General features: G+C 38.5%; 1 protein-coding gene across 19 annotated transcripts in view; it reads left to right on the forward strand.

Annotated features, from left to right (window-relative positions):
- Positions 1–12652, forward strand: part of picalma (phosphatidylinositol binding clathrin assembly protein a) — a 154779-nt gene that overhangs the window by 120326 nt on the left and 21801 nt on the right. For 7 of the 19 annotated variants that reach the window (XM_043691581.1, XM_043691589.1, XM_043691590.1 and 4 more), the window contains 4 exons: positions 2365–2496; positions 2588–2618; positions 4070–4172; positions 8160–8186. In XM_043691581.1, the coding sequence (XP_043547516.1) occupies positions 2365–2496; positions 2588–2618; positions 4070–4172; positions 8160–8186 (293 nt within the window). The remainder of the gene's footprint in view (positions 1–2364; positions 2497–2587; positions 2619–4069; positions 4173–8159; positions 8187–12652) is intronic. The other 12 variants (XM_043691582.1, XM_043691593.1, XM_043691598.1 and 9 more) reach the window with 6 other exon arrangements.

The raw sequence follows: 12652 nt of genomic DNA on the forward strand, positions 1-12652 counted from the left end.
TGCCTGTGTGTGTATATAGTGCAATGGTGGTCACCTGTAGCGTGACATGAACCCAAGGTCCCGGTTGAGGCCCTCCCTATGGTACGGAACTTAGCTATCAGCCTCTGCTCGACCACTTTTCGCTGCTGCCTGTCCCGAAGTCCGTCTTGGATGGTCACCCAAAGGTTTGAGGTCGAATGTCCTGGACCGCTGAAGTGTTCCCCAACTGGGAGGGAACACTCCTGTCTGTTGATTGTTGTGCGGTGCCCATTCATCTGTTGTAGTAGCCTTTGCTCGGTTTCCTCAATGTACCATGCCTGAGGGCAGAACACAGGGGGCTAACACCTTCAACATATTGTCTAGCTAACACCAATTGTTACAGTTAAACTGAGAATGCAACTTTTTAAAGAAAAGGTTTTGTGATTTACACATGAAAGAAGTGAAACTATCATGACATTCGAACAGATAAAAGACTCAACAGACAATCAAGGTATTTTTTTGATGTATAATTTCTGTAAATTTTTGCTATAAATTCTGTGCCTTACAATTGTGTCCTCTGCAATCACCTGATGAAGGAGCATTGCTCCGAAAGCTAGTGTGCTTCCAATTAAACCTGTTGGACTATAACCTGGTGTTGTGATTTTTAACTTTGTACACGCCAGTCCAAGACCGGCATCTCCAAATCATAAATTTTTAGTGTTTGTCTTAGTGCTACTTCCCAGTCTCTTCCATACATGTTGTGGCTGACAGCTTCCCCAAGGGACTCCTTTATGTGTATCTCACTGATCTGTTCTTCTCTCAGCTATGATTTCTCTGTTACTGCATTGGCTTCCTGAACTCTGCAGTTACAGCAGATTGAACAGGTAGCTCTATAAATAAGGTAAAAACAATGACTGCAGATGCTGGAAACCAGATTTTGGATTAGTGGTGCTGGAAGAGCACAGCAGTTCAGGCAGCATCCGAGGAGCAGCAAAATTGACGTTTCGGGCAAAAGCCCTTCATCAGGAATAAAGGATGCTGCCTGAACTGCTGTGCTGTTCCAGCACCACTAATCCAAGCTCCATAAATAAGAATGGAACTTCTTCAATTAGCTGTGGCTTTGATTCTGTTATTTTGATGTGTTAGCCTTTGTTCAGTATTTTCATTGTGTTAATTGGATCTATTTTGTTAAATACTTTGAATTGTTTGTGTCGCTGTTTCCAGTTGAACACTACAATTTGAAGCAACACTTTGTATGCACCAATGATTGGGGAAAAGTTATCTGACCAAATATAGCAGTGTTATTCTTGTAATTTGGTTTTTGTAGGTGATTGCCCTACTCTGCCACCATGGGTGATGTGATTTTGTGCATGTATCATCTGTTCTTCATGAAGGTGCATGATGAATGTACAATATAAATTATTGGCCTATTTCCTTTTGTGGATTCTACATAATACCACTGTTTGCATCCAGAGAACATGACTTTCAGAAATTGCAAAACATAACCAAACCAAAATAAAGGCACTACGGTACATTGGACATCATAAAATTAACTTTGTTTTGGCTTGAAATAATGAATTAAATTAACCAATCTACTTTACATTACTTTTCCAAAGGAATTATTAAAATAAAGCAATGTCCCATTCTGATAAGTGCTGTCCACATTAATTCACCTCAGAATTATTTTTGTGTTGTTGTTGTTAACGTGTTACTTTTCATACTTGGAAACTAATTAACAGAGTTTCAATTTAATTAGCCCAAGTGACAGTGGTGTTGAGATATCCATTTTCTAAGTCATTTGTTAATGACACTTTAATTACTGCATTGAAAATACAGCAAAGGTTTTAGGGAATGTGGAGGAGAGTGTTTTTCTCAGTCAGGGCTGTATAATCTTGGTTTTAGTTTTAACCTTGTATAGCACTAATTTTGAGAGTTTTAATGACATTTGTTATAATGATGTTTAAACATCTATTGTATTTGAAATTATGCCAGAAAGGTTTTTAATAATCATCGGGCATATTTGCATATTTTCCATTTTATTTGTCAAGTCTTTTTTTACCTGCATGCAGTACTACTGATCTATTCCTGCATGTTGCTACACTGGATATTTTTAAAGTACGGCTGAAAACAGTCTCATACTATTTATTTTTTTAATCCTTTTTAGTCAGTATTTAGTCAGTACAAATGTAATGCTTTGATTGTATTTTATGGCTTGTTTTATAAACATATTATGCTCTTCTAATTTTTTTTCCACCATCCATACATATGGGTCCTTGGCTTTGCTTGGCATGCTTGAATGGGTGAGTTGGGACTTCACATTTTACCAGTAAAGTTTGAAATGTTGAGTACTAAGTATTGTGCCAGCAATATTTATTTCTAATTATGTTGCATTACTGACCTTCAAAGACTTTGATGGATTAGGTGGACTCTTGAAACCAACAATAGCTTTGCAGAATCAGTCTCAACCACTTGCAAAGCAGCAACCAGGCAAGCTTGTAGGAGAAGATTTGGATTCATCGTTGGCTAACCTTGTAGGCAGTAAGTATTTTTACTGATGGATACAATTATGCTTTTATCAGTGTTAATGAAGTGCAGATTAAGTAATGCAAGTTATTTTCATATATTGCAGACTTGGGAATTGGAAATGGATCCACAAAAAAGTAAGAACAGTCTTCATGCATGTTTATCAAAATAGTTGCAACCTATTTTGCAGCACTGCACTGAACCTGTACAATATTTTTACAATACAATTTACAATGCGTACACAAATTGGAGCATTAATGATGGAATCCTAAAAGCATGTTTTTGGTTTAATTTTTTTTAACTAGCCCAAATTCTTAAGTATCATTGTATAATATGTCTCTTGGTAAGTGATCACAAAGACATTTGGAAGTGTCAAGATACACGATACCACTTGCTAGATGAAAAGTAAACACTGACTTGTTTTTAAAAAACACTGGAGTAGTGTAGCACACAATACCCAAGTTTGCTCTATTTTGTTTAGGTGACTTCTTAGCAGAATCTCAGTTTTGGTGGATTCCAGATTACACAGTTTTAAATTCAGTTATTTCAATTCATGGATTTGGTTTTTTGATCTTGGCTTGTGTTTTCTTTCTAATTTTCAATTTTCACTTACTTGAACCATAATTGCAAAGAAACAACCTTTCAGAAAAGTACCTTAAGGTTGATGAATAAAATGCAGAAACCTAGTCTCACTCTCAGTACATTAGGATTAGTTTTTAGATTACTTCCAGTGTGGAAACAGGCCCTTCGGCCCAACAAGTCCACACCGACCCGCCGAAGCACAACCCACCCAGACCCATTCCCCTACATTTACCTCTTCACCTAACACTTCGGGCAACTTAGCATGGCCAATTCACCTAACCTGCACATTTTTGGATTGTGGGAGGAAACTGGAGCACCCGGAGGAAACCCATGCAGACACTGGGAGAACGTGCAAACTCCACACAGAGAGTCGCCTGAGGCGGGAACTGAACCCAGGTCTCTGGCGCTGAGAGGCAGTAGTGCTAACCACTGTGCCACCGTGCCGCTGTGTGTTCTTCCTTTGCTCGTGGATGACTGTGCTTGGGATCTTTTTATCCAATTATATGTAGTGTCTAGCAGTCTGAATCCAGTGACATACTCCAAGTCTTCTTATTTGTTGGGATGAGATTGTGTTCATCATTGCATTATGGGATTTGCTGAACACAGAAGTTCATGGGATTGGTTGTAAAAGTGTATTATTCAAGGAAAGGCCATTATGCTACTTGCCAACATTGCCTGTGGCAAGAGTTTATAAAATCTACTTCAAACCACTGGACACTCAAAATAATTGGAAACCAATTTGGATGCTAGTCTGCATCGATGATCTTTAAAGCTAAGATAAATCAAATCTGTGCTTGAATATAATTATCACTGAGGTGAAGAGACAATGTTCTGTGAGAAGTCTGTTTTCATTTTAATTTTGTAGTTACGATTCCTTTGCCTCAAGGGACCTATATGATTTTAATTGCCTGCTGTCTAGCTTGGTCTGTTATTTGATTGAACCAACATGCATGATTAATACTTCCAAGTGGAGAACTATTGATTAAATGATTATCCTTTGCCTAAGAAGTGATCTTCATTGGAACCAGCCTGGGGAAAGGAAGTTGACTGGAGGAACCAACTGGCAGCCAAAGCTTGCTCCTACTACCACCTGGAATCCTGCTACAATGGTAAGTTATAAAGTTTACGAAAGGCTTTTGAGGGACTTCTTTTTCATTGACAAGATGAAAAGAGGTGGGAATTTTTTATTTATTACTGGCTTGAGTTTTGCCAGTCAATATAATTTTAAGCCTGGAGAGAGTATTTTAAGTGGTTACTGTAAATATAATAAATGCAAAATTTGTGAAAATCACAATTCACTGCAGCTTGTACCAAAATAAAATTCAGTTTACTGAAAGTTTCATGTTAATAATTCAAGTGATGTGACAAATTTACTGTTTTACAATGTATGTACGTTTATAATTTGAGTCAAGTACATTCAGTTGATATTTTTTTATAATTGAAACTTATTTTTTAAAAAAGCAACAAATCAGAATCGAACTTTTATTAGCTGCTGACTTCAGCTTCTATTGTTTGGATTTTTGGGGATATGTTCAAGCTGCTAGGACATGACAGTTCTTTGTACTCTACTGTTCCAATTAAGTGGAAGTATTTTACATTGTCACAGTCATCAAATTTCTTTCAACACATGGAGATTATTCGTTTCTACACTGGCTTTGAGAAATTTCCATGCAGCCATCTTCCAAATTCTACTCATAACCCTGTGCATTTCTTCTTTTCAAACAAATCTAATTCCTTTTGAACCTCAATTGAACAGGACCTTCCAGATCTTTACTACTAGCTTTGTGCAGAGGTATTTCTCTCATGACTTTGGCTTCTTTTACTAATTACTTAAAATCTGTGCCCTCTTGTCCTTGACACTTCCATGAATGGGAGCAGTTTCTCCCTATCTATCCTGCCCAAACCCTTCATGATTTTGGAATACTTCTATCAAATATCCCCTCAGTTTTGTTTTCCCAGCATTTTCAATTTTTCTCATAACTGAAGTCCTCAGCCTTGCAACAATTTTCTGCACTCCAATGCCTTGCCAAGTGTGCTGCCCAGAGCTAGACAGTTGAGGGTGTATCAGGGTTTTATATAGGTTGTATACGTAATCTTGTTGCTCTTGAATGCAATGTCACAAATACTGCATGTTTTCTAAACCACGCTCTGAACTTGTCCTGCCACCTTCAATCACTTCTGCACATAGGCACCCAGGTCCCTCACTTACACCTCCTTTAGAGTTGTGCCCTTTATTTTCAATTGTTTCTCCATGTTACTCAGACTAAATGAATCACTTTGCAGTTCTTTGCATTGACTTTTCAATGCCATCTTCACACCCATTCCACCCAACTTGGTTCCTTTTTAAGCTATCCTGTTCACAGTTCACAATGCCAGCAAGTTTCATAATAGTCATAAGCTTTGAAATCCCAACAGTGATTCCTGGGGAGTTTCTTTATGCATCTTCCATGAGCCACTGATCTATTTCCGGTCACTCAGCCAATCTCCTATCCTTGTTCCTTTTATTCCAAGCGCTAAACTTTTCCCACAAGTCAATTGTGTGGCACTGTATCAAATTTCTTGCTAGGTGCTGATAGAACCATGATCACACTGTCTTGAAAATATACAGGTTGTTGTATCATAATAATTGTAACTCCTAAAGCTTAAAAACAGAATGGATCAATCCTTTACATATCGGATGTTGCACTTTATAGAGACTTCACAATGTTTCAGTTCATGTAAATTTTGCATAAATCAGCACAATATTTGCGCATCACAATCATAGAGCAGCTGGAAGCAAAAACTACATATTATTCAATTTATTTGTTTCCAAAAGCTCTAAACTAACAATGTGATGTCAGCAATAAAAGTCAGTATATTAAAAAAAATTCCAATCTTGCAATATGTTCATTGTAATTGTTAGGTACCAGATTTTTTAAAGTTAACTGGCAAGATAAATTAAATAAATAATGTTCTGAAAGTAATACCTCATTATCACTAATTCCCCACTCATTCAAAGTTTTTGTGGTCCTGATTATAAAGGTATTAGTTAAATATAAGTTAACACTTCCTTTCTAATAGGAAAAAAATGAGAGATGAATATTGTAATTGTCCACTAGAACCCAGAGAACATTTAGATTTGGGTTTCTTTTCCAGCACCCCACACTCAACTCTGATCTCCAGCATCTGCAGTCCTCACTCCTTCCTACTTGGGCTTTTCAGTGGCAAGTAATATTTGTGTCACACAAGTACCAGGCAAAGACCACCTCCAACATTTTGGGCATTCGCCACACTACTATTGCTAAATTAACCCCCACCCCACCCAAGTCATCAGCATCGTGCTGGGCATCACCACATTCTACCACTGATATATAATGGTGGTAGTGCGTACCACCTCTCAGGTAGGCTGCAGCAATTTACCAAGGTTCTTCTGACGAAACCTTTTGAAACCTGGCATTTTAACTACCGAGGAGGACAAGGATGGCATCTGCATTGGAACATTGCTACTTGTAGGTTTCACTCTGAGTCAAAGGCTATTCTGACTTGGAACTTTGTCACCAAGTCAAAATCCTGGAATTCGCTTCCCAGCAGCACTGTGGGGTATACCTCTGCCACATGGATGATGGCACTTTGAAAAGCTAGCTCAGCCACAGCTTTTCACAGGCAAGTCAGGATTGGTGATGAGCCCAATGTTGCTCCCATCTCGACAGCAAAAAAAAGTTGTAATAAACATATTGGGAAATCTATTGGTCTTACAATAAAATTAAAAGCTCATGGAACGTCCATTTTATCTGAAAGCAAAACACCCCCTTCATTGTCAAGGTAAAACAGCCTCTCCTTTCTCAAGAAGTGGAATCAATTAGAGATCAAGATTTCTCTTTGCTGTTTTTGCACACAAATATGACTTAAACCAAATTATGTACACATTCTGTAGAAATGTCTGAAGTTTGTTGACATAGGAAGAAGTTGTGTAGACTTGTGTTTTTCTAAAATTGAGCATAGTGATTATTAGTGATTCTTGTTACAAGAAATCTTTCTATGTAATAAATTTACAGATTAAGTTCTATTATGTTTTGTAAATCCTGTTTGGAAATTCAGAAATCTACTTAATATAGTATTTTTATGTTTTGAAAAAGCTTGCTCACCTTTGGTCAGCTTTAGCAACTTTCCAAAATTGACTTTGAAATCCTGCAGCTTTTTCATATTGTGATTTCCAAAGAGTCTTGGTACTCATTGTAGTCAAGACAGTACACCTAAGTAGGAATTAACTGCGAGTCAAAAAATTATTGGCTTTAACTTTGGAATCAAATGTCTCAACCACTACGGATCATTTTTCTTGGGGGTTGCAAAGTAGATGGATGGGCAAGGTTTCTTGGGGTCTAAATGATTTCATAATGAAATTTCCTACTGATGGAAATTTGAATTTGTATCACTCCTATGTGGTAAGTGGTTCCCTGAAGGTATATCTGTGATAATCCAGGATACTGCTGTTAATCAACCAATTTGATAGACAATTTATTGAGTGCTTAGATTTTTCCCATTTGGCTAAACTCAACCCTTCAAGCCAATGCCTTAATAGATGGGGTGATGAGCTTATGGTTTTAACTGTTTTAAACTCTTCATCTTTTGCACACTTGAATCCCTTAATAGTAGGTATACCGGCCTTCCCATAAGCTGTCTGGAATTGGAAAGATGGGTTGTGTCCTTATGAAGAAAGCTAATGGATACCATAGAAAATTACTGAATTATGTAGAAATCTCGCTTTAATTCAACTTTAAAATATAACAATGACGTGTTGTTCTGTCTGTCACATTACAGACCAAGCATACATACATGGAGATAGAAATACAATGATGACTGAAAAAAACAGGATACAGTGCATTCAAGGAAAATGTTAATTTTCTGTGGTCACAAAATAGCATATTGTAAATAATCTTAATAAAACTAAAGGTGTTTTTAAAAATGTTAAAAAGAATTTATTTTAAAAGGAAAAGTTTTTTTTATTGTTGTAAAGCCAGTTGTTGATTTACCCTTCTCGAATAATCAATGTATTGGTCAATTTGCAAGAATTCAGTCTAACTAAATATTTGCATGTTGCAATTGTTTCCTTTGGAAAGCGGAATGGCATGCATTTTCCTCAATGCGTAAGTGAAATAAACTATTTTACCATAAAGCTTTTGTTAATCACTAAGTTGAAAGCTAGCTGCAACTGTTATGTTTTTGATCTGCTATAATCTTAATGTTCCGAATTGTCTAAATTTGGAGTAGAGTCATAGAGTTATGCAGCATGGAGACAGACCCTTGCGTCCAATTCATCCACGCTGGCCAGATGCAGGTCGTTCTGCTATAATGCAACAGTTGTGTTCCTCTGCGGCCTTGTGTTATGGAAAACTGTTACAGAAAATCACATACCCGTTCAGTAGAAAGTTTGTTATCCAAATAGCATTCACAATTCGTTAATCGCATTATAGCCAATTCATGACCTGTGCCTTACATTGATCTAGTGCCATTTTCCAGCTTCAGCCCATGTTCCTAAACCCTTCCCATTCATTAGCCATCCAGATGCCTTTTAATTGTAATTGTACCAGCCTCTGTAACCACTTCTGGCCCCTTGTACCATACATGCACCACCCTCTGTGAAAAAGTTGGGTCTCTGGTTCCTTTTAAATCTTTCCCCTGTCACCCTACCCTGGGAAAAAGACCTTGGCTATTCACCTTTTCCATGCCCCTCATGATTTTGTAAACCTCTATAAGGTCACCCCTCAACTCTGACACTTTAGGAAAAATAGCCCTAGCCTATTCAGCCTCTCCCTATACCTCAAGCTGTCCAATCCCAGCAACATCCTTGTAAATGTTTTCTACACCCTTTCAAGTTTCATATCCTCTTTCCTGTACCTGGGAGACCAGAATTAAATGCAGTATTCTAAAAGTGGCCTCACCAATGTCCTGTACAGCTGCAACATGACATTCCAACTCATATACCCAATGTACTGACCAGTGAAGGCAAGCACTGACTCCACTTCCAAGAAACTATGCACTTGCACCCCTTGGTGTCTTTGTTTGGCAACACTCCCTGGGAAGTTGCCATTAAGTGTATAGGTCTTGCCCTGGTTCGCCTTATGCAACATGGTGGCTCAGTGGTTAGCACTGCTGCCTCACAGCACTACGGTTCCAGGTTCGATTCTAGCCTTGGACGACTGTCTGCGTGGAGTTTGCACGTTCTCCCTGTGTCTGTGTGGGTTTCCTCCGGGTGCTCCGGTTTCCTCCCACAGCCCATAGATGTGCAGGTCAGGTGAATTGGCCACGCTAATTTGCCCATGGTGTTAGGTGCATTAGTCAGAGGGAAATGGGTCTGGGTGGGTTACTCTTCGGAGGGTCGGTGTGGGCCGAAAGGGCCTGTTTCCACACTGTAGGGAATCTAAACACCACATCTTTCTTTAGCCAATTCTTTAGCCAAAGCATAAACTCCATCTGCCACTCCTCTGCCCATTTGGCCCATCTGATCAAGATCCCGTTGTAGTCTTTCTTCGCTGTTCACTAAGCCAACAATTTTGGTGTCATCTGCAAACCTCCTATATGCACAACCAAATCGTTTATATCAATGGGGGAAAGCAGTGTACCCAACACTGATCCTTGTGGCACACTGCTGGTCACAGGCCTTCAGTCTGAAATCAGCCCTCTACCAACACCCTCTTAGGAGACAGTGAGGACTGCAGATGCTGGAGATCAGAGCTGAAAAATGTGTTGCTGGAAAAGCGCAGCAGGTCAGGCAGCATCCGAGGAGCAGAAGAATTGACGTTTCGGGCAGAAGCCTGAAGAAGGGCTTATGCCCAAAATGTCGATTCTCCTGCTCCTTGGATACTGCCTGACCTGCTGCACTTTTCCAGCAACACCCTCTGTTTCCTACCTTCAAGCCAATTTTGTATTCTATTGGCTAGCACCATCTAGATTTCATGTGGTCTAACCATGCTAATCAGTCTGCCATGTGGAACCTTGACGAGTGCCTTGCTAAGTCTATTTGGACAACGTCCACTGCTCTGCCGCCTTCAATCTTCTTCGTTATCTTTTTAAAAAAAAACTGAACCAAGTCAGTAAGACATAATTTCCTATATGCACAGCCGTGTTGACTATCCCTAATCAGTCCTTGCCTTTGCAAATGCATCTAAATCCTGTCACTCAGAATCCCCTCTAACAACTTGCCCACTACTGACGTCAGATGTAGTTTCCTGGCTTTTCATTACCAATGGTAGCACATTAGCAATCCTCAACCTTTTGATGAAGACATGAAAGCCAATTAAAATCTCTTCAATGAAGACTCCCATAATACATGAAGCTTTTTACTTGCCTCCTAAAATCAATCTACCTTGTTTTATCAATTTTTGTGTGACGTCATGATTTCTTGCTTACATGTGTCGGAACTGCCAAAGAACCTATTATGTATTGATTGCACTTTCTCTAATTTTTCATAAATTGTCTAACAATGAGCATTTATGGTTGTGAAGGAACTTGGTAAAGTGTAGGTAAAATGTGGCTGGTGTAACTAAATATCAACTTTGGGCGAGTTTAAAGAGTAATGTGTTGCTTTCACTTTTCTTTGTTGTTGAGATTTAATGATTTGCATTCCTTGAGTCACGGCTAAGCTATTTTCTTCAGGAATTTTTTTTTGTTCATTTGCTGACTTAGTGTCTGACTTGCCCAAACTAAATGACTCCGCATAAAGTGAACAACTTCTTTGATTCCCTACAGTGTGGAAACAGGCCCTTCGGCCCAACCTGTCCACACTGTCCCGCCGAAGAGTAACCCATTTCCCTCTGACTAATGCACCTAACACTGTGGGCGGCAATTTAGCGTGGCCAATTCACCTGACCTGCACATCTTTGGACTGTGGGAGGAAACCGGAGCACCCAGAGGAAACCCACGCAGACACTGGGAGAATGTGCAAACTCCACACAGTTACCCGAGGCTGGAATCAAACCTGGGACCGTAGTACTGTGAGGCAGCAGTGTTAACCACTGAGCCACCATGCCACCCAACTTGTAGCTACTATTATTCTGATTTAATTATTCTGTTACTTTTAAAATTTAAATTCACATCACGATTTATGATAGGTTGAGCTAATTCATTATCAGAAAACAATTCTTTTCAGTGTCATTGAGCTTCAGTGGCAGTTCAGTTTCAGCAAGCAAGATTCCTGCCAGTGAGATCAGCTGATTTTGTTGCTAAAATGCAGTACGATTGTGCTATGGTAGTGTCCCTGGATCAGTAATCCAGAGCACCAGACTAATGCACTGAATGTACTGGTTGATTCCTATCCTGGAAGTTGACTGAATGTAAATTAAACTAATTTAAATGCATACCACAATATAGAGCTATTTTTGTGAAGTTGTGATTGGTTGTTTCACCCACCTGGTTGACCTATTATCCCTTTTGGGGAAGGAAATCTGTCACGCTTACTTGATTTAGACTACCTGTGACTTCAGACCCTCAGCACTGAAGTTGATTCTTAACTACCCTAGAAATAGCCTAGCAAGTCTCACAACTAGATGACAGTTGGGGTTGAGAAGAAATATTGCTCTTTCTAATCATGCCCACATCTCGGAAAATAAGTTTTAAAAAAAAAAAATGCTCGCCCACAGATCTACTCTTAAAATTCATAAGTATATAGCATTTTTAATGTGTTAATTTTTTTGGTACTGATTGTTAAAGAAATGATTACTGTGAAAATGACCAAAATGGTGAATATATTTTAATTGAATTCCTTTTTTAAAAAAATACGCCGGTCTAAACTGCATAATATCTTACTTCAGCATATTGTATATGAAAAACTTGCATGATTTTTAGGATTAATGCAAGAAAAAACACAGCTGACAGACTCAGTTAACCTGTTTCCTAGCTGTATTTTTGGATGACTAAATACTTTGATACATAAAACTTTATTTAATGGATGTGGATCCTATAGCAAAAAGAGCTAATGTTATGAACCATATTTGTGACACACAAATCTGTTTGATAGCAGCTGAAGAAAAATTTCAGCTATTAATATTGATATAACCAATTTGAGCTTCATTAAAAGCAAAATACTGCAGATGCTGAAGCTCTGAAATGAAAACAAAGTGCTGATATAATTTGGCAGGTCGAGCAGTCTCTAGTGGGAGAAACTAAGTTTACTGAGGTGACTTCTTCAACATTTCTCTTCTGAAGAAGTCATATTGGTTGAGTTTCATTGTTTTCCTCCCAGATAATGTGGCTATTTAGACATTTTAACTAATCCCTATTCAGTTGTAATAATTCAAGTTTTACTTAACCTGACGGTATAAGCGGCTATTATCGAAACAGGAGAACATGTGCTTGAATGCTGCATTTTAAAGTGTTAATACTGTATAGTATCTTTGCATGTGTGGACGTTGAATGCAGACAAAGTTTGGAACTTACTTTCAATAAAATAATATGTTGTCACTTGTTTTCACGTGCCATAGGATATTTGCATGTTGATTTGAATGAGAGTGAATATTAGGCAACTACCTCTTTAATGTATTTTTTTTAAGCAAGTTTCTATTTTTTATGCTCCTTCTCCATTATTTTGTTTTTCCCTGGTGCGTCTGCTTAACCT

This window comes from Chiloscyllium plagiosum, chromosome 6 (assembly GCF_004010195.1).
Source record: "Chiloscyllium plagiosum isolate BGI_BamShark_2017 chromosome 6, ASM401019v2, whole genome shotgun sequence".
Taxonomy (NCBI): domain Eukaryota; kingdom Metazoa; phylum Chordata; class Chondrichthyes; order Orectolobiformes; family Hemiscylliidae; genus Chiloscyllium; species Chiloscyllium plagiosum.